The sequence below is a fragment of the Thunnus albacares genome, chromosome 12, assembly GCF_914725855.1.
Source record: "Thunnus albacares chromosome 12, fThuAlb1.1, whole genome shotgun sequence".
NCBI classification, from domain to species: domain Eukaryota; kingdom Metazoa; phylum Chordata; class Actinopteri; order Scombriformes; family Scombridae; genus Thunnus; species Thunnus albacares.
The window spans coordinates 32558460-32585505 of record NC_058117.1 but is presented as its reverse complement, the minus strand read 5'-3'; the positions used below and the strand labels follow the sequence as shown (position 1 = coordinate 32585505).

Below are 27046 nucleotides of genomic sequence, written 5' to 3'. Positions count from 1 at the left end.
ATTGTTTGAATATAGTTTTAGTTTTGACACACTTAATAAAGTGTGTGTGTGTGTGTGTGTGTGTGTGTGTGTGTGTGTGTGTGTGTTCAGTGAACTGTATCAGTCAGTTTCTGTTCAGTCTGACTGAGGGAGGTTTTTGTACAACGCTTTTTCACTGTGTGAACACACCCTGTCTGTTGATATTGTGGCGACTCTGACAGTAATAAACTGCTGCATCTTCAGCCTGAACTCCACTGATGGTCAGAGTGAAGTAAGAGTTTGATCCACTGCCTGTAAAACGACCTGGAATCCCTGATTCTCGCTGATTAGCAGCGCGAATGAGAAGTTTAGGAGTTTCTCCATCTCTCTGTTGGTACCAGGCTAAGAGGTGGTTGCTGCTTGCAGTCAAAACAACCTGACTGGTCCTACAGCTGATGGTTGCGGAGCCTCCCAGAGCAGATGTCACTGCTGCAGGCTGAGTCACTGTGACCTGGCCTCTGGACTCTGAGGATACAGAGACAAAAACATAAAGCAGCATCATGGTTTTGATGGTTTTGATGGTTTTGTGGGCTTCATTTCAGAGGGACGGATGTTCATAGAGGAGAGGAGTTTGATTCTCTGGACTTTACCTGTGAAGCAGCAGCAGAGGAGAGTCCAGATGAGGACGGAGATCAAAGTCATGTTGTTGATGAGGAGGATTTCTGTGGCTTCTGTTGTGATGAAGGACAGCTGTCAGTCATCCAGTGTTCAACTCTCAGGATTATAAACTCTCCCAGAGCACTGGAGCATGGTGCCGCTGATGCAAAGTGGCTCTCTAGGAAATGCTCTGACTGACTCCAACAGGGACTTGGATTACTCTGATGATGCTGTTTCATCAATGGATCAATCAACTTATCACAGTATTGATTAGGATGTGTCAGTGATTATTTTTATGTGGTTTGGACTTCATGTGTATTGACGACTGTTTTTTTTTTAGAATGTATTTTGTTTTATTCAAATGTATTACCACAAAAAGATAATATAACTTCAGTTTTAAAATCATTATATACGAAATAAAATCACATATTCATAAATTGGCGGCTCTGTGTTATTGTAAGTTTTCGAGTTATTTCAGTAATTTTACTTCATTTTGGTGAGTTTGTTTGTGTCAAAGTCAGAGAGCCGTGTCTCTTTACACTGAGAGGTTTTTGTACGGCGGCTCAATGACTTTGTATCACTGTGGTTCACGTTCGGTGGAGGAACCAGACTGGATATTGGAAGTAAGTTTCTGTTAAAATATTAAATACTGTATCATCATTTAAGTTTATAATTTCTACGTCTGAACATTTGTAGTAGATATAAGTTTCCACTGTGCTGATCTAAAACACTTTAAAGTCTCAGTTTTATTGTTTGTTCCTCTTGTGTTTCCTTAAAGTTGAACTCAAAGCAGCTTTACTGAACTTTTTTTGAAATGTTCAAGTTCATTTGTTAAATGTGAATAGCTTGAACTGCAGGACAGAGTAAAAAACAACAATCCTACTTTAAAAATGATTTTAATTTCAGCCTTTAATTCTCTGTTTTAATTTAATAATTTAAATTCAAAGAAGATAAACAATGTGAAATGCTGTGAATCTCTGATCATTTAAAATGTCTCCAGTTGTCTTTTAACCTCAGTCTGAAATCATTTTGACAGTTTTTTGAGGGTTTTTCATTTTTTGAAAGTCTCAACATTTTCCGTATATTACGGTGGTCTGTTAGTTTTGACTGATGAATCTGATTAACTGTTGATCTTTTGATAGTTTTGAAAGTAAACATGTTGTTATAAATTCAAACTAAATCATAGATGTCTGAATTATATATTCAAACTTTATGTCCTTATTTATATATAGTGTATAGTGTAAAATAAAATACATTAAACAGTCATATAAACGACTTAAAGGAGTTTCTGTCAGATGTTTTTTCTGCTCCACCAGTCACTCACTGACACACTGTTTCACTTCCCTCTGAGAAACCTCTCATGCGTATCAGCACAGAAAGAGTCCTCATATGGCTCCACCCTCTCACAGTAAAGGTGTCCAAGTGTCTGGTGTTGGATTGACAGCTGTCCTCTAATCTGATTGGTGTCTCCTAGGTGTTGTCCATCCCACCCTGACGGTGCTGCCCCCCTCCAGCGAGGAGCTGCAGCAGGGGAAGGCCACGCTCATATGTCTGGCCAACAAGGGCTTCCCCTCAGACTGGAGTCTGGCCTGGAAGGTGGACGGCAGCAGCAGCAGCAGCAGCGGGGAGGAGAGCAGGAGCCCCGGGGTGCTGCAGAAGGACGGCCGCTACAGCTGGAGCAGCACCCTGAGGCTCCCTGCAGACCAGTGGAGGAAGGTGGGCTCTGTGACCTGTGAGGCCACCCAGGGCTCCCAGACTCCAGTCTCAGAGACACTGAGGAGAGACCAGTGTTCCCAGTCCTGACCTGACTCACTGGGACTCTGCTACTGGTTTTACTCTGCTACTGCTCTCACTCTGATCTCTAATCAGAACAGTGTAACATTGTGTAACTTCAAACTGTAACAACTGCATTATTGTAGTACTGATGACTTAGATGCTTGAAACAATAAACATTTTCTCTCTTGAAATCAAATATTTTTCTGTGGATGTTTGACACCAACAATACATGCAGGATTATAACTCTTTCTTGATCTTAATCTTGGGATTATATAAAGTATTGTTACATATCTATGAAGTCTTTGAGTCTCAACTGACAGTGTGTCTGTTTAGCAGTGGTATCATAAATCATTATGTAAAACATGGTGTTAATGGAAGGATGAAAGGATCCCATAATTTTAAAATCCTTTCAAAATGTAGTTTACATTAATAGAGTTTTGAGGATTAGAAACAAAGTGCAGAGTATTGTCAGCAAAAGATGATATCACCTGGTTCTTCTTTTACACCAAAGGTTTCCATGTCAGTATGTTTGTTGCATGTTTCTTTAAGAATACCAAAAGAACACCTCTGATGTGTTTTTATTTATGTGCTGCATTAAAGTTCTTATTGAATTGTCCCTGGTTTTGAGATGTTAAAATGTGCAATAATATGTTTTAATGTCTGAAAGGGTATTATCTTATTCAAAGAGAAAAGTAAAATATGTATTTGTAATGTTTTAAACAGATATAGGACTTTGTTTGCTCATATTTTAGTTTTCTAAACTGGTTTGATCATTTCATGGAAAATCACCCAGGTATCCTTTGACCTTGATGTAATTTATTATTATTTCAGTTTCATAAAGGGTAAATGTGCATTAAGCTGATATCCTGAATCCTGTCAAAAAATTGACAAAAGTCTTAAGAATAAAAAATGAAGATCTGACATAGAATGCAGGACATAATCATAACAAATATGTAAAAATAACAAAACATGAGTGTGATCTCTAAAGTTACACTATGTACATATACAGTAGGTACAATCATTGTACAAATGTAGTGCATACGGCCTGCCTCCCCATGTTCCCCCCACACTAGACCTCTGACCTTTTCATGTGTGTCTGAAAGAAAAAAGGGAAAAAAAACTGCTAATAACACATAAATGACTGTCTAAGATAATTTTGTTTCCATTAGAGTTCTTCTTAAAAGCCCTCCTTAATTTCAGCTCCTGCCATGAAACCAAGAGATACCAACATTGTTTCCCTCTGAGATCTGATTATTATTATTATACCAGAAGGAATATAGGATTTTGTGAAAAATAATAAAATGTCATCGGCATATAGATAGATTTTTCAATAGTGTGACTGAAACAACATCTGAAATTTTGTGATGTTTCTAATGTAATGATGACAAAATGTAGAGAGTGGTGCAGAAAGAGGAAGTCCACTGCTGTTTTAATCTTAAAGCTGAATCTGGTTCACTGACAGTTTGGCCCAGAGGATAAATAATAAGAAACATCTTCACTGATTACTTTTGTAGACACATAACAGACCGTATTTTAAGTGCAGCGTGGTAGATCCTGGATGTACGGACTGTGCAGGCGTCTCCAGGCACTCCTGTTATTCAGGTTCATGAATGTGCCGGAGCACAAAGTGCAAAAGGGCTGGATGAAGGTGAATATAGAAGGGAGGGTGGGCTGATTATTTGTCAAGTCAATTATTATCAAACAGTCTAGATTTCTTGTAGTGGTGATGAAAACAACAGAAATAGAAGCAATACAGATAAATAGATCATATCAACATTCTATAGAAAATATGACATCATAATTTCTCTTCATGAACCGGTTGACATCACAGACTCAGAGTTTGATTGGTTTATTCTTATTATAAAACAAGTTTCTCTGTAGTTCTCTTGGATTTCTTGTGGTGAACCACAGGGTTCAATCCTGGGTCCTCTTATTTTCAGTTTAGATGTTACTGTTGGATCAAAGAGTTAAGTGTTAGTGTTCCAGATCTTCCTACAATCCAGTGATTCTTAAACTGAGATCTTTTAATTTGACTCTAAAATTCTGCCAAACAGGTGAAATCTGCTGAAACTGTCTGTTGATGTTAATCTTACTGCTCATAGTCTGTGTATATTTGATGCTGTGTTTTCCTTTAATCATCTGCTGACTTAAATTGTACAGTGAAGAGGTAATGTTGTCTCCACTTTTGAAGCAAACCAATAGGTTCTTCTTGTGTTTGTAAAGCCTGAAAAGGTGATCAGCTACCTTTCTGCAACTCCAGTTATAAATGTAACCAGTCTGTTAACCAGGAGGAAGAGTAACTGAGAGAAGTGAAAATACAGATCTAAGAGGAGACGGAGAGATTCAGGGAGGAGCTAAGCTGTTACTGAACTATAGAAGAGAGACGAACTTCCATATTCAGCAGAGTTCAATACACAAACCACAAACATTACCTTCATTCAACATGCTGGCATTGGAGTATTATGTATTTCCTGTGTTTTTTCTTGTAATTCTAACAGGTATGTTACATTTCAATCCTGTATTTTTTGAATTCTGAATCATTCATTGAAATGTTAATAACATGTTATAACAGAGTTATCTCTTCCTTTAGGTGTCAGCTGTCAAGAACTCACTCCAGTCAACAATGAAGAGAACAGTTTAGAAGGCAGCACTGTTACTCTGTCCTACACATACTACAAAGAAGCAACTGGTGGTGATTATTTCTTCTGGTATCGACAATATCCAGGAAAACCACCAGAGTTCCTTATTTCTCATTATGGAACAGAACCAGAAAAGAATTTAACAAACTCAAGGTTATCTGTTAAAGTGACTGAGGGTTGAAGCCAAATGAATCTGCAGATCTCCTCTGCTGCAGTGTCTGACTCTGCTGTGTACTACTGTGCTCTGCGGCCCACAGTGACAGGAAACACCAAAACTCTGTACAAAAACCTTTGGAGCAAAGACAACAGAATACTCCACAACATCCACTAGAGGGAGTCACACACTGTTAAACTTCAGTGGTCTAAGTGTTTGTTTCATAATATTGAAACTCTGATGTTAATGAGGTGAACATGAATAACTGAGATATGAAAATATAAAAAATAACTTTCTGACAACATACTACAATCATTTTCTTAGCAGCTGTCAGACCTGAAAGCACTATACACTTCTGATGTTTAGAGACCTGAAGCGAGGAAATGATGTTCAAAACCAAAACTGGTATGAAATAAATGCTGTCAGTTTGGAGGCAACATCCTGCCAGAACTGGGCACCAGGCGGACATTCCCATGTGAAGAAATGTGTCGGGGGTCTTTAACAAGAACAAGGTGCACGAGGCATCACTGATAACTTTGATGAGATAAAGCTTCAGGGGCGTCAGGTAAATTCTGTGCATATAATTATAATGAATCTGCTGATGGTCGGGATTCTGAGAGGCCAGATTAATGAAATGAAATCTTACTACTGTGTCTGAAAACAATTTCTTTTTGCATTTTCATAAACACGTCTAATCCAGGTCATAGTGAGCTTGATTATCATTTTGTCTACATAGAAGAACTTGACAAGAACGTCCTTTTTCTCCACAGTTTGTGTTCCTGTCATTGTTGATCAGATGTGGTGACAGACCTCATGTTAGCTCCAGGAGACGTTATATGATAGGACACTGAACACTTTGATAGAAACATCTCTTTTATATCTCCAAAACTAAATGAAACTTATTGAGATGATGATGATGATGATGATGATGGTGGTGGAATACCAGGGTGGTTCACTGATTAAAGAGACCTTCCTGTTTAAAATAGTTGACAGGTTCAATCTCCTCATGATGAGCTGCTCTGGATAAGAGCGTCAGCTAAACAGCTGAAATGTAAATGTGATGTAAATGTTGAGAGTTCCTCAACAGATGATAAAGAGGAAGGGCCAATGATGTGAAGGCCCAGATCCATCAGAGTATCAATGTTCTTCCTCTCTCTCCTCCCCTCTCACTGCAGACATGAAACACTGGCTGAGAAACATCCTGATTCTGACTCTCTGGCTAGGTAACTCTTTAAAGCTGCTGATTGTTCTCCTTTAATCAATCATCTTTATTGATTCATCTCTTCCTCTGCATGTTCTGTTCTTCCCCAGAGTGTAAAGGACAAGACAGCGTGACCCAGCCAACAGGAGATGTCATTGCTGCTGAAGGAGACACAGTTACACTTGGCTGTCAATATAAGAGCAGTGTAACTCCCTATTTGTTCTGGTACAAACAAAAAGTAAACGATTTCCCAAAGTTGTTACTTCAACGCTTCTCTGGAACAGCAGATAATACTGCTGCTGAAGAACGGATTGATGCTAAAATCGACGGGACATCAGTTCCTCTGAAGATCCAGAAGCTGCAGCTGTCTGACTCTGCTGTGTACTACTGTGCTCTGCAGCCCACAGTGACAGGAAACACCAAAACTCTGTACAAAAACCTTTGGAGCAAAGACAACAGAATACTCCACAACATCCACTAGAGGGAGTCACACACTGTTAAACTTCAGTGGTTTCTTATCAAACAGTCTAGATTCTTTTCCCTCATGAGACACAGTTGTGATGAAGAGTTTTACAAATGAATGTCATTTGACATATGAGTCTCCTCCTACTGACTGCAGAGGTGGCTGCATGGCAGAGAGCTGTTTGATTCCAGCTGTGAACATCAGACCAAACACAACTCACAAAACCACTCAACACTTATTCAAACTCAACATTCACTTACAGCATTTCACTTGTGTAACCATGGAAACACTGGCTGTCATTTTACTGTTTTCAGCTCTTGTAGGTACGTATGTTTTTGTCATTGTGTGATATTTTCCAAATGATGGATATTTGACTCTGGAACAGAACTTTAATACAACATGTTTCCTTCACTAGGTAACACCTTGGAAGATGATTTCTATAGAAATCAGTCAAGTGAACAGTTGATTGGTTTGTGTCCACAGAGTAACACTGTACAGTTGACATTTTCCACTGTCTTCTCCTCTCAGCCTCATGAACAATGTTAGTCTAATGGCTTCATTTTCTCTACTTTTTCCAGAACTAATAGCTGGAGACACAATCTCTCCTGTAAAAGAACAAGTCAGTGGAAGAGAAGGAGAATCTGTCACACTCACATGTACCTATGAGACAAATGGAACTTGGAGTTACCTTTACTGGTACAGACATCATTCTGACCTTCAGGCACCTCAGTTTATACTCTGGAAAGGAGCAGGATCAGTGAGTGATGAACAATGCATTCCTGATGAACGATATAAATCCCAAACATCAGCTACAACAACTGAGCTGACCATACAGAGTCTAACCCTGGCAGACACAGCTCTCTACTACTGTGCTCTAGACACACAGTGATAGAAAGTGTAGAAGAGGCTGTACAAAAACCTGAACACAGATATCTGACTACTCTTCAAAGAGGAGGGAAGTGGTATTCAAACCACAGCTTCATATCAGATGGATTCTGCTAATTCCTGTTTTATCAGAGTCACTGTGGTTACAGCTGCTAATGAAACACTGTGGGAGGATTCACATGAGCAGAAAATCCACATCAATGACAAACCAGCTGGATGATGCTTCAAACACAAGACACCATCAAACATAATAAATGGACACTGACTGACTGACTTTGTTCCCTGTGGGACATCAGGCCACAATCAGCTCCTTCCATTGTTCATTATCCTTGGCAACATGTTGAGCTTCACCCCAAATACACATTGAAGCATAAAAACTCTGACATTGCTGCTCATTTATTACATCAAATTAGCCTTTATTGTCTCCCTTGACAGAAATTTGTCTTGGGCATTTAAGAGAACATAGCAGCACTCAGCCTCACCATATACACACAATATATCTGTATTCATATACAGTCAAACTACAGTCAACATGCAGTATCACACACAGATCTGTATACACCAGAACATACCTACCAAGAATATTAAACAATGCACTACATGAGGACATTGCACATCCCCCCTTGTAAAAGCCATAACACCCCTCCTCCCCTCACTTAATCTCTTACTGATTAGTAGTTTGATTGATAGTGGAACTAAAGAGAATTTATACCTGTTAAACTTACAGTTTGGTAACCTGTAGCTTCTGCCAGAAGGCATCAGCTCGTACTCTCGGTGAAGGATGTGGTTTGGGTCACAGGTGATTTTAAGGCCCTGCCTCCACACTGTCTCCTCAAATATCTCCTGGAGAGAAGATGGGGCAGCAAGCCACGTATTTCTCCAGTCCTTTTGATCAGGTTTTGGAGTTGTTATTTGAGTATAAGGGACAGGTTACCAAACCATGTTGTGATGTTGTAACGAATAATAGATCAATTGCTGCCCTGTAGAACAGTAACATAATGCTTTTATCCACTCCATGGACCCTGAGCCTCCACAGAAAATACAGACGCTGACTCATTTGTGAACAGACATACTCCACTTGATGAGCCCAATGTAACTGAAAATCAAAGCAAATACTTGTATGTTGTTACCTGCTCAACTCTCCCCATTGATTCAAACTGGGCTGTGATCATCATCAGACCTGGGATCGAAGACCATTTCTTTAGTTTTTTTAACGTTTAACATCAGGTTTTACCCCTCACATCACTGCACAACCTTTTCTATCTGTGACATATACACAGCAATGTCTAAATCTTTTGTCAGTAAACTGAGTATGGCTGTATCATCAGAAAACTTCATCATGTAGTTGTTTGTGTACTGGTTTCTACAATCATTCATATATAATGTTAAAGAACAGGAGAGCTTACGCAGCCTTAAGGAGCTCCAGTACTTATAACCTGTATGTCAGAGAGAGTTGAGTTGACTTTCACCTGCTGTTGTCTTTCTATGAGAAATGCAAGGAACCATCTGATTATATAGGGGTTCAGCTCCATCTGTTCCAGCTTGTTTAACAGGGTCTGAGGGAGTATGATATTAAATAGTGAACTAAAGTCTATAAACATTAGTCTAACATAAGCTGTAGGATTTTCAAGGTGTTTTAAAATAAGTTGTCGTGTTTAGAGCATCATCAGTGCCTCCACCATATTTATAAGCAAATTGGTACCTCGCTTCATAGGTTCCCTACCATAATGCCTTCAATTGATGTCAATGCTACCAGTCTAAAATCACTGTTTTCCTATTTTCACACATCAAAAACTCAAAAGAATCAGTTGAACAGCTGAAGCTTTTACCAAGTTTAGAATCAGCTGATTCATAAGAACTGAAGTTTCTACAACAACTCCACCATCTTTACATTTGACCTCTGACGGCTGCAGAGGACCAAAAGACACTAAACTGTTCATTTATATTCAAGAGGAAATCAATTCTGAAAAGATCATAAAAAGTCAAACGTTTTTCAAATTATTTGCAGCTTTTAAGATGAAAATCATTAAAGGAGCAGCAGCAGGTTCAGGAATATTATCACCTTTTATATGTTGAGGATCAAAGTGAGTCTGCACCAGATGTAAAACAGGAAACATTAAATCTCCAGTGATGACTACATACAAGACAAGCTATGCTAGGAAAGGAGAGAGGCACAAACATGTGTTTAGTGTAAAGTTGTCAGTAGGAGGAATAACACAGGGCTGTGAATGAGCTCTGTCACTGTGATCAGACTCCTCCTTTAAATCCACCAACTTAGTGTTGATGAAGACTAAACAGAGATCAGAGTCTTCTTTATACTCGCAGTAGCTCAGAGTTACTCAACACTGCAGATATGACGTCTCTGTTCATCTCACTGTTGCTGGCTGCTATGTGCCTTGGTATGAACACAGCTCTCTTTCTGTCATATCAATCCAACATTGACATGATTCTTTAACAGCTCACTGATACTGTTTGTTGCTGTTTTACAGAATGCAGAGCACAAAAAGACAACGTGCTGCAACCAAAAGGAGATGTGACTGCTGCTGAAGGAGAGGCAGTAACACTTGACTGTCAATATAACACCAGTTCATCAAATCATTACCTCTTCTGGTACAAACAGGATGGAAACAAAAGCCCCAAATTCATCCTGAGCCGAGTTAAACTGGATGAAGGGAACACACCAGATGAGTTTAAGGAAAGATTTTCATCCACACTGGATTCCAACTTAAGATCAGTTCCTCTGAAGATCCAGAAGCTGCAGCTGTCTGACTCTGCTGTGTACTACTGTGCTCTGCAGCCCACAGTGACAGGAAACACCAAAACTCTGTACAAAAACCTTTGGAGCAAAGACAGCAGGATACTCCACAACATTCACTAGAGGGAGTCACACACTGTTAAACTTCAGTGGTTTCTTATCAAACAGTCTAAATTCTTTTCCCTCATGAGACACAGTTGTGATGAAGAGTTTTACAAATGAATGTCATTTGACATATGAGTCTCCTCCTACTCACTGCAGAGGTGGCTGCATGGCAGAGAGCTGTTTGATTCCAGCTGTGAACATCAGACCAAACACAACTCACAAAACCACTCAACACTTATTCAAACTCAACATTCACTTACAGCATTTCACTTGTGTAACCATGGAAACACTGGCTGTCATTTTACTGTTTTCAGCTCTTGTAGGTACGTATGTTTTTATCATTGTGTGATATTTTCCAAATGATGGATATTTGACTCTGGAACAGAACTTTAATACAACATGTTTCCTTCACTAGGTAACACCTTGGAAGATGATTTCTATAGAAATCAGTCAAATGAACAGTTGATCAGTTTGTGTCCACAGAGTAACACTGTACAGTTGACATTTTCCACTGTCTTCTCCTCTCAGCCTCATGAACAATGTTAGTCTAATGGCTTCATTTTCTCTACTTTTTCCAGGACTAATAGCTGGAGACACAATCTCTCCTGAACGAGATGAAGTCAGTGGAAGAGAAGGAGAATCTGTCACACTCACATGTACCTATAAGACAAGTGCAGGGGGTGTTTGGCTTTACTGGTACAAACATCATTCTGACCATCAGGCACCTCAGTTTATACTGGCGAAAGGAGGAGGATCGGTGAGTGGTGAATATATTCCTGATGATCGATATAAATCCCAAACATCAGCTACATCAACTGAGATGACCATACAGAATCTAACCCTGGCAGACTCTGCTCTCTACTACTGTGCTTTGAGGCCCACAGTGATAGAAAGTGTAGAAGAGGCTGTACAAAAACCTGAACACAGATATCTGACTACTCTTCAAAGAGGAGGGAAGTGGTATTCAAACCACAGCTTCATATCAGATGGATTCTGCTAATTCCTGTTTTATCAGAGTCACTGTGGTTACAGCTGCTAATGAAACACTGTGGGAGGATTCACATGAGCAGCAAATCCACATCAATGACAAACCAGCTGGATGATGCTTCAAACACAAGACACCATCAAACATAAAGTGACATAAAATTGCAATGAAAAACAAACCTAAAGTTACTCATCAGGTTGAAAATTGAATGTAATGAAAATATGAGAATGTTTGTTTCATACTGTCAGTTTTTATCATGAGCTGTTTAGGTTCTGCTGTAAAATCATAATTTGACATTAAGGTCAATCTTTAAAATGTTCAATATTATATTTCAGTATCATATTAGCTATGAGCTAATCAGTATGATGTGATATGAAAAGCACATTGAACACATTATTAGTCAGAGCTGTGAGAGCAGGGAGGAGGAGATTAAGGGAGGAGCAAAACTGTCACTGAAGTACAAAAACCTTTTTTAGTGTCAAAATTAAAAATATCCACCTGCAACTGACCTATTCAAGAAATATAACATGCAGTTCACTTTATCCACCAGTCTGTGCTCCCCCTCTTCTACACTCTCTAGTTTTAAACTACCAACTGTTGCTGAAATATCTGGCCTCATTCGAAAATCCAAATCTTCTGCCTGCCAACTAGATCTTCCTCCTACTCACTTGGTAAGAGCCTGTCTACCCCACCTGTCCTCTCTAATAACCGACATCATACATTCCTCCCTTATTTCTGGTCTTGTTCCTTCATCTGTCAACACAATTTGAATAATTTCAATATCAAATTTACCATTTCTCTCTTAAATATTCAAAAGAACAGTTGCAGCTCAGATTCAGGTTCACTTGTCAGACAATAACCTGTATGAACATTTTCAGTCTGGTTTCCGTCCCTCCCACAGTACAGAGACAGACTTGGTCAGAATCACCAATGACCTGTTGATAGCAGCAGTCTCTGGCCTCTCAACCATACTATCCTCCTTGACAGATTAGCTTCCACTGGAATCACTGGTATCCCACTTTCCTGGTTTCATTCATATCTCTCTGGTTGCCCTCATTTTGTCCAACTTAAAAATCTAAAATCCCAGTCCTTCCCTGTTATTAGCGGTGTTCCTCAGGGCTCTGTCTTGGGCCTCCTTCGTTTTATCATTTATCTCTTACCACTTGGCCATATTCTCAGAAAATTTGGAATACAGTTCCGCTGCTATGCGGATGACACCCAGCTCTACCTGTCTACCAAACCTACTTCCACTCTTGCATCCTCTTCCTCTTCCACTTGCCTGCTGGAAATCAAATCCTGGCTTTCACATAATTTCCTCAAACTTAACAGTGATAAAACAGAGATTCTCCTCGTGGGTACAAAATCTACTTTATCCAAACTCACCAGTTTTTCACTGACTATTGATTATTCCACAGTCACCCCTTCCCCCCAGGTTAAGAGTCTGGGCATCATCCTTGACAGCACATTATCCTTTGAGCCACAAAATCAATAATATCACCCTGTCTGCTGACTTCCACTTACACAATATCTCTCATCTCTGTCTGTCTCTTACATCCAACAGTACCGCCATTCTCACTCATGCTCTGATTACATCCTGTATTGATTACTTCAACTCTATCCTTTCTGGTCTTCCTCACAAGTTCCTCCATAAACTTCAACTTGTTCAAGATTCTGTCGCCTGTATCATTACCAGAACCTCTTCCAAAGAACATTTCACCTCTGTTCTCCAGCAACTATACTGGCTTCCTGTTAAACACCATATTGACTTTAAGATTCTACTTCTCACCTTCAAGGCCCTTCATAACTTAGCACCTCTGTATCTCTCTGACCTCCTTCACACCTTCACACCCTCCTGTACTCTCAGATCATCCTCTGCCATTCTCCTCACTACAACTCCTGCCTGCTTGACAACCATGGGGTCCAGAGCCTTCAGCTGTGCTGCCCCTCACCTCTGGACCTCTGTCTCCCAGACATACGCAACACTGATTCTCTCCCAACTTTCAAATCCCATCTCAAAACGCACATTTTCAAAGTGGCTCATTCCCTCTGATTGCTTCATTCAAATCAAGTTTGCATTGATGATGATTTTATACTTCTATTTACTATTTTAACCCTATTTTATATGATGCTGCTTTGTTGGATTTATTGATGTTGTTTTCACTGCTGAGTGTTTCATTTTAGTTTGTGTTTGTAAGGTTTTTTTGTAGCAGTGACAGGAAACACCAAAACTCTGTACAAAAACCTTTGGAGCAAAGGCGACAGAATACTCCACAACATCCACTAGAGGGAGTCACACACTGTTAAACTTCAGTGGTCTAAGTGTTTGTTTTATAAAACTGAAACTCTGATGTTAATGAGCTGAACATGAATATCAGAGATATGATGCAACAACAAACAACCAGACAGTTATACATATATAATAACAGTATAATGATCACAAAGTAGTTTATTTGTGTTGACTGTTCAACTCAGTGATTTTTGAGATGTAAAAAATAACTTTCTGATATCAGTTAAACTCAAAGAGGAACAACAAGATCCTCCAGTGTGGACAAAAGTGACAACAGAACATCTCAGATACAGTTTGGATCATTTCTCAGAGGCACATTTGTTATTAACACACAAAAAATGTGATTGTTGGAGTTGAACCTCACTGATCACAGAATGTCAACAGCTGGTTTCAGAGCCCCGTCCACTTAAGTTCAAGTTTGTTATGAAACAGTCTGGATTTGTTCAAATGATAAAATTCTCAGGAAAAGTGCAGAAATTAAGATGAAAGAATGATGGAGAGTGATAAACTTACTACTTAAATACCTTTTAATAATTCAAATTCAAAAGCCAGACATGAAATTTTATAAAGACCTCCAATCTAGCGACCCCCACTCCTACCAGTACAAAGCCCTTCAGTGCCAAGAGTTGAACAAAGATAAGAGTCCCCTCTGCCAGCTGGTCCTGAAGCTCTGCCCTCACACACCAGGGCTTCAGGACAGACACCAAACAATCTGGCCCAACTCAATCATCTCAAAACAACAAGAAGATGATATCAAATATTGGAACCAAACCACCGAATCACAAAGTAAATTAGAATTGTATTTGACCCTAAAGAGAGAGTACATGGTGGCAGAGTACCTGATAGAAAACTAAGGAAAACACTGACAGACTGAGTGGACACAGCGGGGCCATAGAAACAGGTCATCACAGGCAGAACAGGCTCCCCAGGGAGGCCAGGCTGTGTTCACTTTGTCATAAAAGAGAGGTTGAGACAGCATCTCACTTCCTGTTATACTGTGAGAAATATAAGGATTTAAGAGAGAAAAAATAAATCATATATATCCTGAGTTGATCCATCTCCCCGACCCTCAGAACCTGCCTCTATGTGGGGAGAGAAGTCAGTGTGCAGTAATAGCTGCAAAATATTGTCATACTTTAAGAGAAACAAGCTCTGTACTACATGTTTCTGTGTGATTACATCTGTAAAAAGCCTTTTATTATATTGTATTTGATATGATTGTTGATATTTGCATATTGTATATTTATTGCTAATCATCTGTCAATGTTAATAATTTTCTGTAGTGTTTTGGTAATATAGGTTTGTGATCTGTCATGTCAATAAAGCTTATTTGAATATGAATTTGATATGTAGTTGTATGGTGCAACACTGATGACAATAAGGTTTTGGGATGTTAACTTTGTATGTGAGCTATTGTTGACATAAGTGAGAGTATCACACAGTAACTCTTCAGACAACTAATCTAACAACAGAGAGGAAACCACCAAGGATGTCCTTTCTCTCCACTGCTGTTTTATCCTTAAAGCTCAAACTGCTTCATACAACCTGACAGTTTGGTCCAGAGGATAAAAAACAAGACACAGGATCAATAATTATTTTCATTGATTATCTAAAAGCAACAGATTTAGGTTGAAGCTGATGTTTAACTGCTTAAATTCCAGCAGGTACAATGACATTCACCAAAGTAGAGAAGTTGTCCTGTAACACTCATTGAGACATTGTGTGTATTTGAAGTAAACTAACACTCAAGACTTTATATAATGTCAGAATTCAGAAGCTCAGTTTCTTTAAGTTTCCTCAGAGACACTTTGCTTTTCATCTCTCCCTGATCTCACTTTGGTTGGTTTGGAACAAGAATCATCAAAAATCATCAACTGTTATGTAATTTCATCTCAACACTTCCATAATCAGTAGAGCAAATCATTTCTACATGAGACTTTTTTATAGTTTGTATGTTGGTTTCATATGTTTGATTCAATCATAATGAAGAAACAAACACTATTTATATCCAACATGAGTGAAACATGATTTATATGATGGTGACTGCAGCATCAGAGTTTCCAGAGTTGAAGGTAGAGGAAGAGTAGCTGAGAGAAGTGAAAATACAGATCTAAGAGGAGACGGAGAGATTCAGGGAGGAGCTAAGCTGTTACTGAACTATAGAAGAGAGACGAACTTCCATATTCAGCAGAGTTCAATACACAAACCACAAACATTACCTTCATTCAACATGCTGGCATTGGACTATTATGTATTTTCTTCACTGTTTCTAGTCATTCTGACAGGTATGAAAGTTTCTGCATGAAAAAAATTCAGTTCCACTTTTGTCTGAATGTGATTCCTTGATCGTGACTTTAACATGTTATAACAGAGTTATCTCTTCCTTTAGGTGTCAGCTGTCAAGAACTCACTCCAGTCAACAATGAAGAGAACAGTTTAGAAGGCAGCACTGTTACTCTGTCCTACAAATACTCCAAAGCTGCTGCAGCTGATGATTATTTCTTCTGGTATCTACAATATCCAGGAAAACCACCAGAATTCCTCATCTCTCACACAGGAACAGAAAGTCTGATATCAGATCCAGTACCTAGACTGTCTTTTAAAGTGAGTGAAGATAAAACCCAAATCCATCTGCAGATCTCCTCTGCTGCAGTGACAGACTCTGCTCTGTACTACTGTGCTGTGAGGCCCACAGTGACAGCAAACCCACAGTCTCTGTACAAAAACACAAGCTGACACACTGACAAGCTGCTGGAAGCCTTTTTTCCACACTGTTGTACTGAACTTTTTACCTCCACTAGAGGGCCACATCATCAAGTAGGCGGTGCACTACTTCTGCACTGTGTTCAACCATTCTGTCAATAATAACTGCTGCTGTGAAGAGAACAATTCTCAGACTGAATGTTGAACATCAGATAGTTTCTCCTGTTGATTTAAACCTTGTTGTAGAGATGGAACATTGGCTGTGGATTATTCTTGCTGCTCTTTTCTTTGGTAAGACAGAAAGCAGAATGTGTTTCCTTTCTCAACAGTTTTTAACACAGAACTGATCTATAAGTGCTTTTAATTTCCATCATAGAGGGAACAAGTTATTTCTGCCTCCATTTATAACTTTAAAAAAAAAAAGATGTGGTTCAGTCTGACAGACAGCAGTCAGTAAAAAAACAGACTATTCTAGATGTCTCAGTGTCTGCTAGGTAACTCTTTAAAGCTGCTGATTGTTCTCCTTTAATCAATCATCTTTATTGATTCATCTCTTCCTCTGCATGTTCTGTTCTTTCCCAGAGTGTAAAGGACAAGACAGCGTGACTCAGCCAACAGGAGATGTCATTGCTGCTGAAGGAGACACAGTTACACTTGCTTGTACATTTGAGACCAGTGGAAGTCCCACTTTGTTCTGGTACAAACAAGAAGTAAATGATTTCCCAAAGTATATTTTGCAACGTTACTCTGGTGGAGGAGATAATGCTGTAGAGTTCCATGAAGAAAGATTTGACGCTGAGATCAAGGACAAATCAGTTCCTCTGCAGATCTCCTCTGCTGCAGTGTCTGACTCTGCTGTGTACTACTGTGCTCTGCAGCCCACAGTGACAGGAAACACCAAAACTCTGTACAAAAACCTTTGGAGCAAAGACAACAGAATACTCCACAACATCCACTAGAGGGAGTCACACACTGTTAAACTTCAGTGGTTTCTCATCAAACAGTCTAGATTCTTTTCCCTCATGAGACACAGTTGTGATGAAGAGTTTTACAAATGAATGTCATTTGACATATGAGTCTCCTCCTACTGACTGCAGAGGTGGCTGCATGGCAGAGAGCTGTTTGATTCCAGCTGTGAACATCAGACCAAACACAACTCACAAAACCACTCAACACTTATTCAAACTCAACATTCACTTACAGCATTTCACTTGTGTAACCATGGAAACACCGGCTGTCATTTTACTGTTTTCAGCTCTTGTAGGTACGTATGTTTTTGTCATTGTGTGATATTTTCCAAATGATGGATATTTGACTCTGGAACAGAACTTTAATACAACATGTTTCCTTCACTAGGTAACACCTTGGAAGATGATTTCTATAGAAATCAGTCAAATGAACAGTTGATCAGTTTGTGTCCACAGAGTAACACTGTACAGTTGACATTTTCCACTGTCTTCTCCTCTCAGCCTCATGAACAATGTTAGTCTAATGGCTTCATTTTCTCTACTTTTTCCAGGACTAATAGCTGGAGACACAATCTCTCCTGAACAAGATGAAGTCAGTGGAAGAGAAGGAGAATCTGTCACACTCACATGTACCTATCAGACAAGTTATAGCTATCCTTACCTTTACTGGTACAAACATCATTCTGACCTTCAGGCACCTCAGTTTATACTCTGGAAACGAGAAGGGACCAGTAGTGAATATATTCCTGATAAACGATATAAATCCCAAGCATCAGCTACATCAACTGAGCTGACCATACCGAGTCTAACCCTGGCAGACACAGATCTCTACTACTGTGCTGTAGACACACAGTGATAGAAAGTGTAGAAGAGGCTGTACAAAAACCTGAACACAGATATCTGACTACTCTTCAAAGAGGAGGGAAGTGGTATTCAAACCACAGCTTCATATCAGATGGATTCTGCTAATTCCTGTTTTATCAGAGTCACTGTGGTTACAGCTGCTAATGAAACACTGTGGGAGGATTCACATGAGCAGAAAATCCACATCAATGACAAACCAGCTGGATGATGCTTCAAACACAAGACACCATCAAACATAAAGTGACATAAAACTGTGTGTTGAACAAAAACCTGAAGTTACTCGTCGGCTTAAAAAGTGAATGTAATGAAAATATGAGAATGTTTGTTTCATACTGTCAGTTTCTATCATGAGCTGTTTCCATTAGACATTCAACAAGGGTGTCTGCTGCCTCCACTGTTTGAACTACGAGTGTGAATGAGATATGGTCACTGACTTCATGTTGTCTTCAGGTATTTACATTTCTTGACATAAGAACTGTCAATTGTCAGTGTTTTACTATTATCTACCTGATAAAAGTTTTAAGTTATGTAAACCAGGACAGAAAAGACACAAACTTTCACTGTTTCCAGGTTTTCAAGCCTCTCATGAGCTGTTCTGGATAAGAACGTCAGCAGAAAAGACTGTTACAAGGATGTTTAATATAGAAAAACAGGGAATTCATCTTCATCTTTACCCAAAGTTGTGGGATATTAAATATGTAGATGAAGTATTTCTTACCTTTCTGTCCACTGTTTTATCCTTCGGGAGTGTAGCAGCTGTGAAATATAGGTGATCCCTCTGGAAACTAAAAATAAACTAAACAAGACACATAAATAAATGACCAAAAAACCTCTTCCATGGACGACCTGAACAAGTTCTGCTGTGAAATTATAATTTGACTTTAAAGTCCATCTTTGTCTTTTGATCTGAAAATCAACTTTTTAGGTAAATTAAAGATGTAAGCAGCGTTGAACGGGCCCTTGCGCCTCCGAGCACGTCAGGCTGCGGTGCAATCGAAGGGCTTCTGTCACGGGCATGTAGATGTCTTCAGACAGTTCAAGAAGGAGACAAACATCACTTCCTTTGTCCACTATTTTGCCTGCTGCTGGGGCTGCTTCACTGAAATTTCGTAGGGGGCGCTATTCAGCCAGTTTGCATCACTGATGGAATATTGTCATGTAGACGTGTTCAGGCCGGGACTCTTATCAAACATGTAAAGTTTGGTGCAGACTGGAGCATTTACAATAAAGTTATAGCAACTTCCTCTGTCATGGCAGAACATCAAATCTCAACGGTGTGAGGATGAGAATTTTCTGCAGGGTGAGACATGTCTGTCTTGCTCACACCTGTGTCATCAAAATTATGCAAGTTTTGGGCCCATTCACTTGAATTTAAATTAGTAAATTGAAAACTCTTGATGACTTTGTGTGTAAAACAAATTAATTTCCTAATTTTCATCAAGTCTATTTTTAGAAAAGTAAAGACTTTTAACCCACATGACCTGGTCAGAGTTTGATTGACATGTGTACTGTCAGGTGTGTAGAGACAATAAGTAACTGCAGCTGGACACAGAAAAATACTCATATATTTGAATGGAGAGTGTGAGTGAACCGCTAGGTGCTCGGGCCCTAATAAAGGAAAAACTGCAGTACAGAGCTACAAATTTTAGTGTTGATTTTATTTTTCTGCAGCACTTTATCACTAAACTGTCACTCTCACTACATTTTTCCCCTTCCCCTCATAGGTCATCCCCACTACTGAATTATAAATATAAGACCTATAATCATTGTAAAATAAATGATAATAACACCAAACTTCATACAAAGTTTGTATATAATGTACTGTATGTATATAGACCTTTCTGCTGCATCCTACAAAAATGAGCTGCATTCAACCCCCACACCCTCCTATTCTCTCTCTCTCTCCCTCTCAGTTGGAGAGGAGGATTTCAGAGTACTCTTCTGGTGAAATATCCTCATAAATCCCATGACTTTGGCCCAATCTTACATTAGAAATCGTATTTTAGAAGGAAACATCTCACCATTGACACAGGTTTGAAAGTGTTCAGACTTATAGTTTAGACGTAAGAAGCCTCTATTTGACACAAAGGTCATGCCTCCTTATTGCTTTACATTATAAGGGTGATGGGTGAATTTTTACATTTTATCATATTTTTCACCACACCTGATGTGCATGCTAAATTTGATAAGTTTTTGAGCATGTTTAGGGGTCAAATTTAGGGTTTAAGTGGCGTCATAATAAAGAAAGAAAGAAAGAAAGAAAGAAAGAAAGAAACAATCAAACAATCACACGAAATACAAAAGGGTCTTCGCCCTAAATATAATTTTCAGATCTTTTTTGTGTTTTTTAGTCCTGACATGTACCACAAATGCAATATTACTGATATTTGTGTTTGACTAAAATGTTCAATATTATATTTTAATTAATTATAAATAGTATTTTCTTATTGATTGATATTATATCAATCTGAAAAGCACATTGAACACATTATTAGTCAGAGCTGTGAGAGCAGGGAGGAGGAGATTAAGGGAGGAGCAAAACTGTCACTGAAGTACAGAAAGACACAAACTTTCACTGTGGTGTTTCATACTAAACAACACAGACAGTTTCTTCTTATCTTCAAGATGGTGTCAATGCAATTAAGTCTGTTTTCAACTTTGTTTCTGATCACGCTAACAGGTAGGTGACACACTTCATATTTACTTCTACTGATGTTTGATTGAAAACTGAGCATGGAGTTGTATGTATTCATGTTATGAGTCTTTGACAACATGTTATAACAGAGTTATCTCTTCCTTTAGGTGTCAGCTGTCAAGAACTCACTCCAGTCAAAAATGAAGAGAACAGTTTAGAAGGCAGCACTGTTACTCTGTCCTACAAATACTCCAAACAAGCTGATAGCTATAATCATTTCTTCTGGTATCAACAATATCCAGGAAAACCACCAGAGTTCATCATGTACATCTCAGGCAGTAACATCATAAAAGCAGCAGATTCTCTGAAGTCAGAAAAAAGATTCTTTACTGGACTGTTTGAAGACAAGCGTGGAGTCAAACTGCAGATCTCCTCTGCTGCAGTGTCTGACTCTGCTGTGTACTACTGTGCTCTGCAGCCCACAGTGACAGGAAACACCAAAACTCTGTACAAAAACCTTTGGAGCAAAGACAACAGAATACTCCACAACATCCACTAGAGGGAGTCACACACTGTTAAACTTCAGTGGTTTCTTATCAAACAGTCTAGATTCTTTTCCCTCATGAGACACAGTTGTGATGAAGAGTTTTACAAATGAATGTCATTTGACATATGAGTCTCCTCCTACTGACTGCAGAGGTGGCTGCATGGCAGAGAGCTGTTTGATTCCAGCTGTGAACATCAGACCAAACACAACTCACAAAACCACTCAACACTTATTCAAACTCAACATTCACTTACAGCATTTCACTTGTGTAACCATGGGAACACTGGCTGTCATTTTACTGTTTTCAGCTCTTGTAGGTACGTATGTTTTTGTCATTGTGTGATATTTTCCAAATGATGGATATTTGACTCTGGAACAGAACTTTAATACAACATGTTTCCTTCACTAGGTAACACCTTGGAAGATGATTTCTATAGAAATCAGTCACATGAACAGTTGATCAGTTTGTGTCCACAGAGTAACACTGTACAGTTGACATTTTCCACTGTCTTCTCCTCTCAGCCTCATGAACAATGTTAGTCTAATGGCTTCATTTTCTCTACTTTTTCCAGGACTAATAGCTGGAGACACAATCTCTCCTGAACGAGATGAAGTCAGTAGAAGAGAAGGAGAATCTGTCACACTCAGATGTACCTATGAGACAAGTGCAGGGGGTGTTCGGCTTGACCGGTACAAACATCATTCTGACCTTCAGGCACCTCAGTTTATACTGGCGAAAGGAGCAGGATCAGTGAGTGGTGAATATATTCCTGATAAACGATATAAATCCAAAACATCAGATACATCAACTGAGCTGACCATACAGAGTCTAACCCTGGCAGACACAGCTCTCTACTACTGTGCTCTAGACACACAGTGATAGAAAGTGTAGAAGAGGCTGTACAAAAACCTGAACACAGATATCTGACTACTCTTCAAAGAGGAGGGAAGTGGTATTCAAACCACAGCTTCATATCAGATGGATTCTGCTAATTCCTGTTTTATCAGAGTCACTGTGGTTACAGCTGCTAATGAAACACTGTGGGAGGATTCACATGAGCAGCAAATCCACATCAATGACAAACCAGCTGGATGATGCTTCAAACACAAGACACCATCAAACATAAAGTGACATAAAACTGTGTGTTGAACAAAAACCTGAAGTTACTCGTCGGGTTAAAAAGTGAATATAATGAAAATATGAGAATGTTTGTTTCATACTGTCAGTTTTTATCATGAGCTGTTTCCATTAGACATTCAACAAGGGTGTCTGCTGCCTCCACTGTTTGAACTACGAGTGTGAATGAGATATGGTCATTGACTACTGAGCATGTGCAGGAATGCTATTCCGTTAACAGAGCTTCGCTAGCTTCTTGTGCTACATATCACTATCTATTAACATGGTACTACATTATGAATTTCTTGAAGAATTTCAGTACAAGTTACAGTACATTTCTCAAACAGGTTGTAGCCACTGTAGGTCTTTGGTTATTGGCCATGATTAATGCTTCTTAACTGTTTAAAGTTAACTAGTGTGCAGTGTCTGCATAACAAACCTGATCTGGATCCAACTGTATGCAATCATTTCAGGTCTAGCTCAAAATGACCTTTTATTTCAAAAAATATTTTGAGTTGTTGGATCTTAGCTCAGATTTCGATACAGTGGATCATGGAGTCCTCAGTGACAGGCTACAACGGTGGGTTGGCCCATCTGTTTCTGATTTAAGCTGGTTTATATCATATTTATCAAATAAACAATTATTTGTGATGGTTGCTAATGATATGTCTGATGCTGCTGTCTTGAGTTATGGAGTGCCTCAAGGGTCTGTTATTGGTCCTATCTTATTTTCTATTCATATACCACTGTTTTAACATATCTTTTCACTTTTATGCAGATGACAAATAGCTGTACATTTCCCTCAAATGTGACAATTTCAGCAAACTGTCTGATTTAAAGGATTGCCTGGACTCTATGAGAAGCTGGATGTTTAAAAACTTCTTTAACTTTCTTATTCAGTGATGATACAACAGAGGTTTTGAGGCATTATTTAACTACATAACTAAATCTTTACTTCAAGATTCAAGATTTAGTTTATTGACATTTTCTTGTGTATTTGCATACACAAAAAACAAAATGCTGTTCCTCCCAGCTCACAGCAGTGCAACAACAACAGAAAGAACATTTGGCAACATGATTATTGTTGCATGATCGGTATGTATAGGTTAACAGTTAGCCTAGCTTGCACTCATCTGCGCTTGCTTTGGGTCCACTGGGTGCAGCAGACCAAACGCCATCAGCTGATTTAGCTCCCAGCCAGTATTTCTCGAAGCAAAAGTCTTTGTTACAAATGTCGAAAAAAACTGATATAGACATATTATAGACATATTTCCCCTACACTCCACAGGATGACACAGATGTAGACGTAGACATGGACAACGATACTGCAAGTCAGAACTACGAGAGGCCGCTGCAAACGTTTGTTGTGCCACCATCACACCAGTTCATGGAGAGAGAGAATACCACCAACAAGGACCCCTTAATTTCTCTTCTTGTCTCTTTCTCTTCTTCACAAAATAACTCTTCTGTTAGCTTCCTCAGTGCAGTTTCTCCTTTGGAATGTAGGTAACAGTAGCAGGTAGCAGTTGACAGCTAGCTAGCTGTTTTGATTTCAAAATATATCTAAAGATGATATTTCCTCTACTGTTCATTAATTTTGTTACCTCTTCTGTAGAGTATTTTCTGAAGATTATTTGAAGGTTATTTTGCAAAATGTCCCACTTTGTAGGTCCAAGTTTGAGATGTATTCAGGAGCCCATCTCTGGTGCAGCCACTCTCTGAGCTGTGAGAGCAGGGAGGAGGAGATTAAGGGAGGAGCAAAACTGTCACTGAAGTACAGAAAGACACAAACTTTCACTGTGGTGTTTCATACTAAACAACACAGACAGTTTCTTCTTATCTTCAAGATGGTGTCAATGCAATTAAGTCTGTTTTCAACTTTGTTTCTGATCACACTAACAGGTAGGTGACACACTTCATATTTACTTCTATTGATGTTTGATTGAAAACTGAGCATGGAGTTGTATGTATTCTTTGTCTTTGACAACATGTTATAACAGAGTTATCTCTTCCTTTAGGTGTCAGCTGTCAAGAACTCACTCCAGTCAACAATGAAGAGAACAGTTTAGAAGGCAGCACTGTTACTCTGTCCTACAACTACTCCAAAAAACCAGGTGGTGGTGATGAGTTTTACTAGTATCGACAATATCCAGGAAAACCACCAGAGTTCATCATCTATCATTTAGGAACTGGAAAGATATTAAATGCTCTAATTTCAGTCCATTGATTTTATACTGTACAAAAATATAGGATCATATGATAATAGTTTATAAAAACATAATTATGATAATCGTTACTTTATATAAACATTATTTGACAGTAAGAACAAGCAACTCTCCAATATATTTACAGGCTTTTCTCATTAATGTATGAGGTTTACTTTATATAAACATTATTTGATAGTATTTAAAAGCAACTATAAAATATATCTACTAGGGGTGTGCCCGAAAACAAAGACGTTATTCGGCAAAGCACAAAAAACATGTGAAATACCAGCGCGCAGGTCGGTTACATCACTATCTCAGTGTCTCTCCTCTGCTCCGCTGTTACGTCTAACAGCAGGTCTCAATGAGGGGAGTCACATCCACCTGCTACATGACTCACATTTCCTTATTTGGACATCACTCCCAGAATACACTGAGAGCGTGGTGCTGATAACGCCAAGGTCACAGGTTCGATCTCTATACTGGCCAGGATCAGTTGTTGTAAAGGGAGAAGTTCCTGTGCCGCCTGCAGATGGAAAGAAAGTTGATGTAAACTTCCCTGTTTCTAACCCATGGAATGACCAACAGTGCCACATCATCTCACACGTGTATCCCGTGAAAGCTTCACGTCCAAAGTCCTGCTCCTTCTTACTCGTTGTCAGGAGACTACTACTGTAGCCACATTGAAACGTACACTTCCCTTTCCACATGACCACGTGGCCTAAAGGACAAGGCGTCTGACTTCAGAAGATTGAGGGTTTGAATCCCTTCGTGGTTGGCTATCCCTGCTTGCATTGCATATGTGTCTGTTGAGTGAAGGAAACCCCAACCAGAGGCTGTGAACATGTACATCAACCTACCTGACATTGCTGATCATGGGTAAAATCTGCTAGTAGTCACAGAAATGCAGCAGATTAAACAAAGTGTTTGGCTTTAAGAACTTACAGGAAGTATGTGTTTCCTGTGATTAACATCTGTATCAGAGGGGGTACCTGTAGATATTCGGCACCCTCGCTCTGCTTATTATGGGCACATTCAGCAGGAGTAACACTTTGGAGGAATCCTGGTTAACGTCAGTTCCTTCAAATCAAGGCATTGTGTGTTTCCTGCCATGAAGATTTGTATGCAGAGCGTTGGCTTTTCAATGTTTGGAACCACAACATTGCTGATTGTGATGAAAAACTACTCATGAGTGGAGTAATGCTTTGGAGGAACTGTGCTATAAATGTGTTTGGTGTGTACACCAGCATTATGCAGAGAAAACCTACTTCTGTCATGGAATAACTTTGAGATGGACAGCAGCAAAGTCACCAGCAATGTGGGGGGAAATTCAACCTTCTGGGGGTTACACAGTCCCAACTGTCAATAGGCTGCCTATACTGTAAGGCAGGTTCAGGAAGTGCTACCATCGTCCTCCCCCCATCGCTCCAATTGGATGCGTCCATCCATGTAATGTCACAGGTCAAGCGGGAAATAAATCAAGATGGAAAGAGTGGAGTTTGAATCTAAAATAACGCTAGCCGATACAAATGGATGAAGGTCCCAAAAAACAAAAAGGAGGAAGAGTCTGGACAGATGAGCAGCAGGCTGATTCCAGTGGAGAGCAGGAGCAAGAAGAGGAGGACGCTGCCGAGGACGAGTGAAAGCTGCATGATAACCACCAGCAGGTGATACTGCTAACGTTAGCTCATGTAGTGACAGTGTTAACAGCAGAGCTCTGAACCTGACGCTCTCTGTTACACAAGTAGCATGCAAGAGCAGCTTCATCAAGAATAGATTACGGAGCACTACATTTAGAAGCCTTCATGTTTATGGCTACAGAATAAAACTTTCTTATAGCTTTAGACACTGATGGAATGATTTAATCGACAGGATGGCAGAGAAGAGACGTCTTCTCACCGCCTAAGGTAGGACATGCTATTCTATTCTATTCTGTTCTATTCTATTCTATTTGTTGCTTATGCTGTTTTTTAAATGATGTCAGCTGATTGGTCACACTGGGTCCACTCCATTAGGCTGCAGGCCTGCTGCTTGTCACAGCCTGACAATACCAGTGAGTGAATGTTTAAATAGTGTCGGTAGCATGAAACCCTGACTGTTAAGCCTGATGTGTGAATTGCATCAGATCAGCTGCAAACACAAT

At 39.3% G+C, this 27046-nt stretch overlaps 2 gene segments (V, D, J or C); one reads left to right on the top strand and one right to left on the bottom strand.

The window, feature by feature from the left end:
* Positions 1 to 151: 151 nt before the first annotated feature.
* Positions 152 to 660, bottom strand: LOC122994073. The segment is given in 2 exon segments: positions 152 to 483; positions 609 to 660. Coding segments are annotated over 2 exon segments (384 nt in total).
* Positions 661 to 856: 196 nt separating this feature from the next.
* Positions 857 to 2587, top strand: LOC122994072. The segment is given in 3 exon segments: positions 857 to 878; positions 1161 to 1238; positions 2090 to 2587. Coding segments are annotated over 3 exon segments (429 nt in total).
* The last annotated feature ends 24459 nt before the right edge of the window (positions 2588 to 27046 follow it).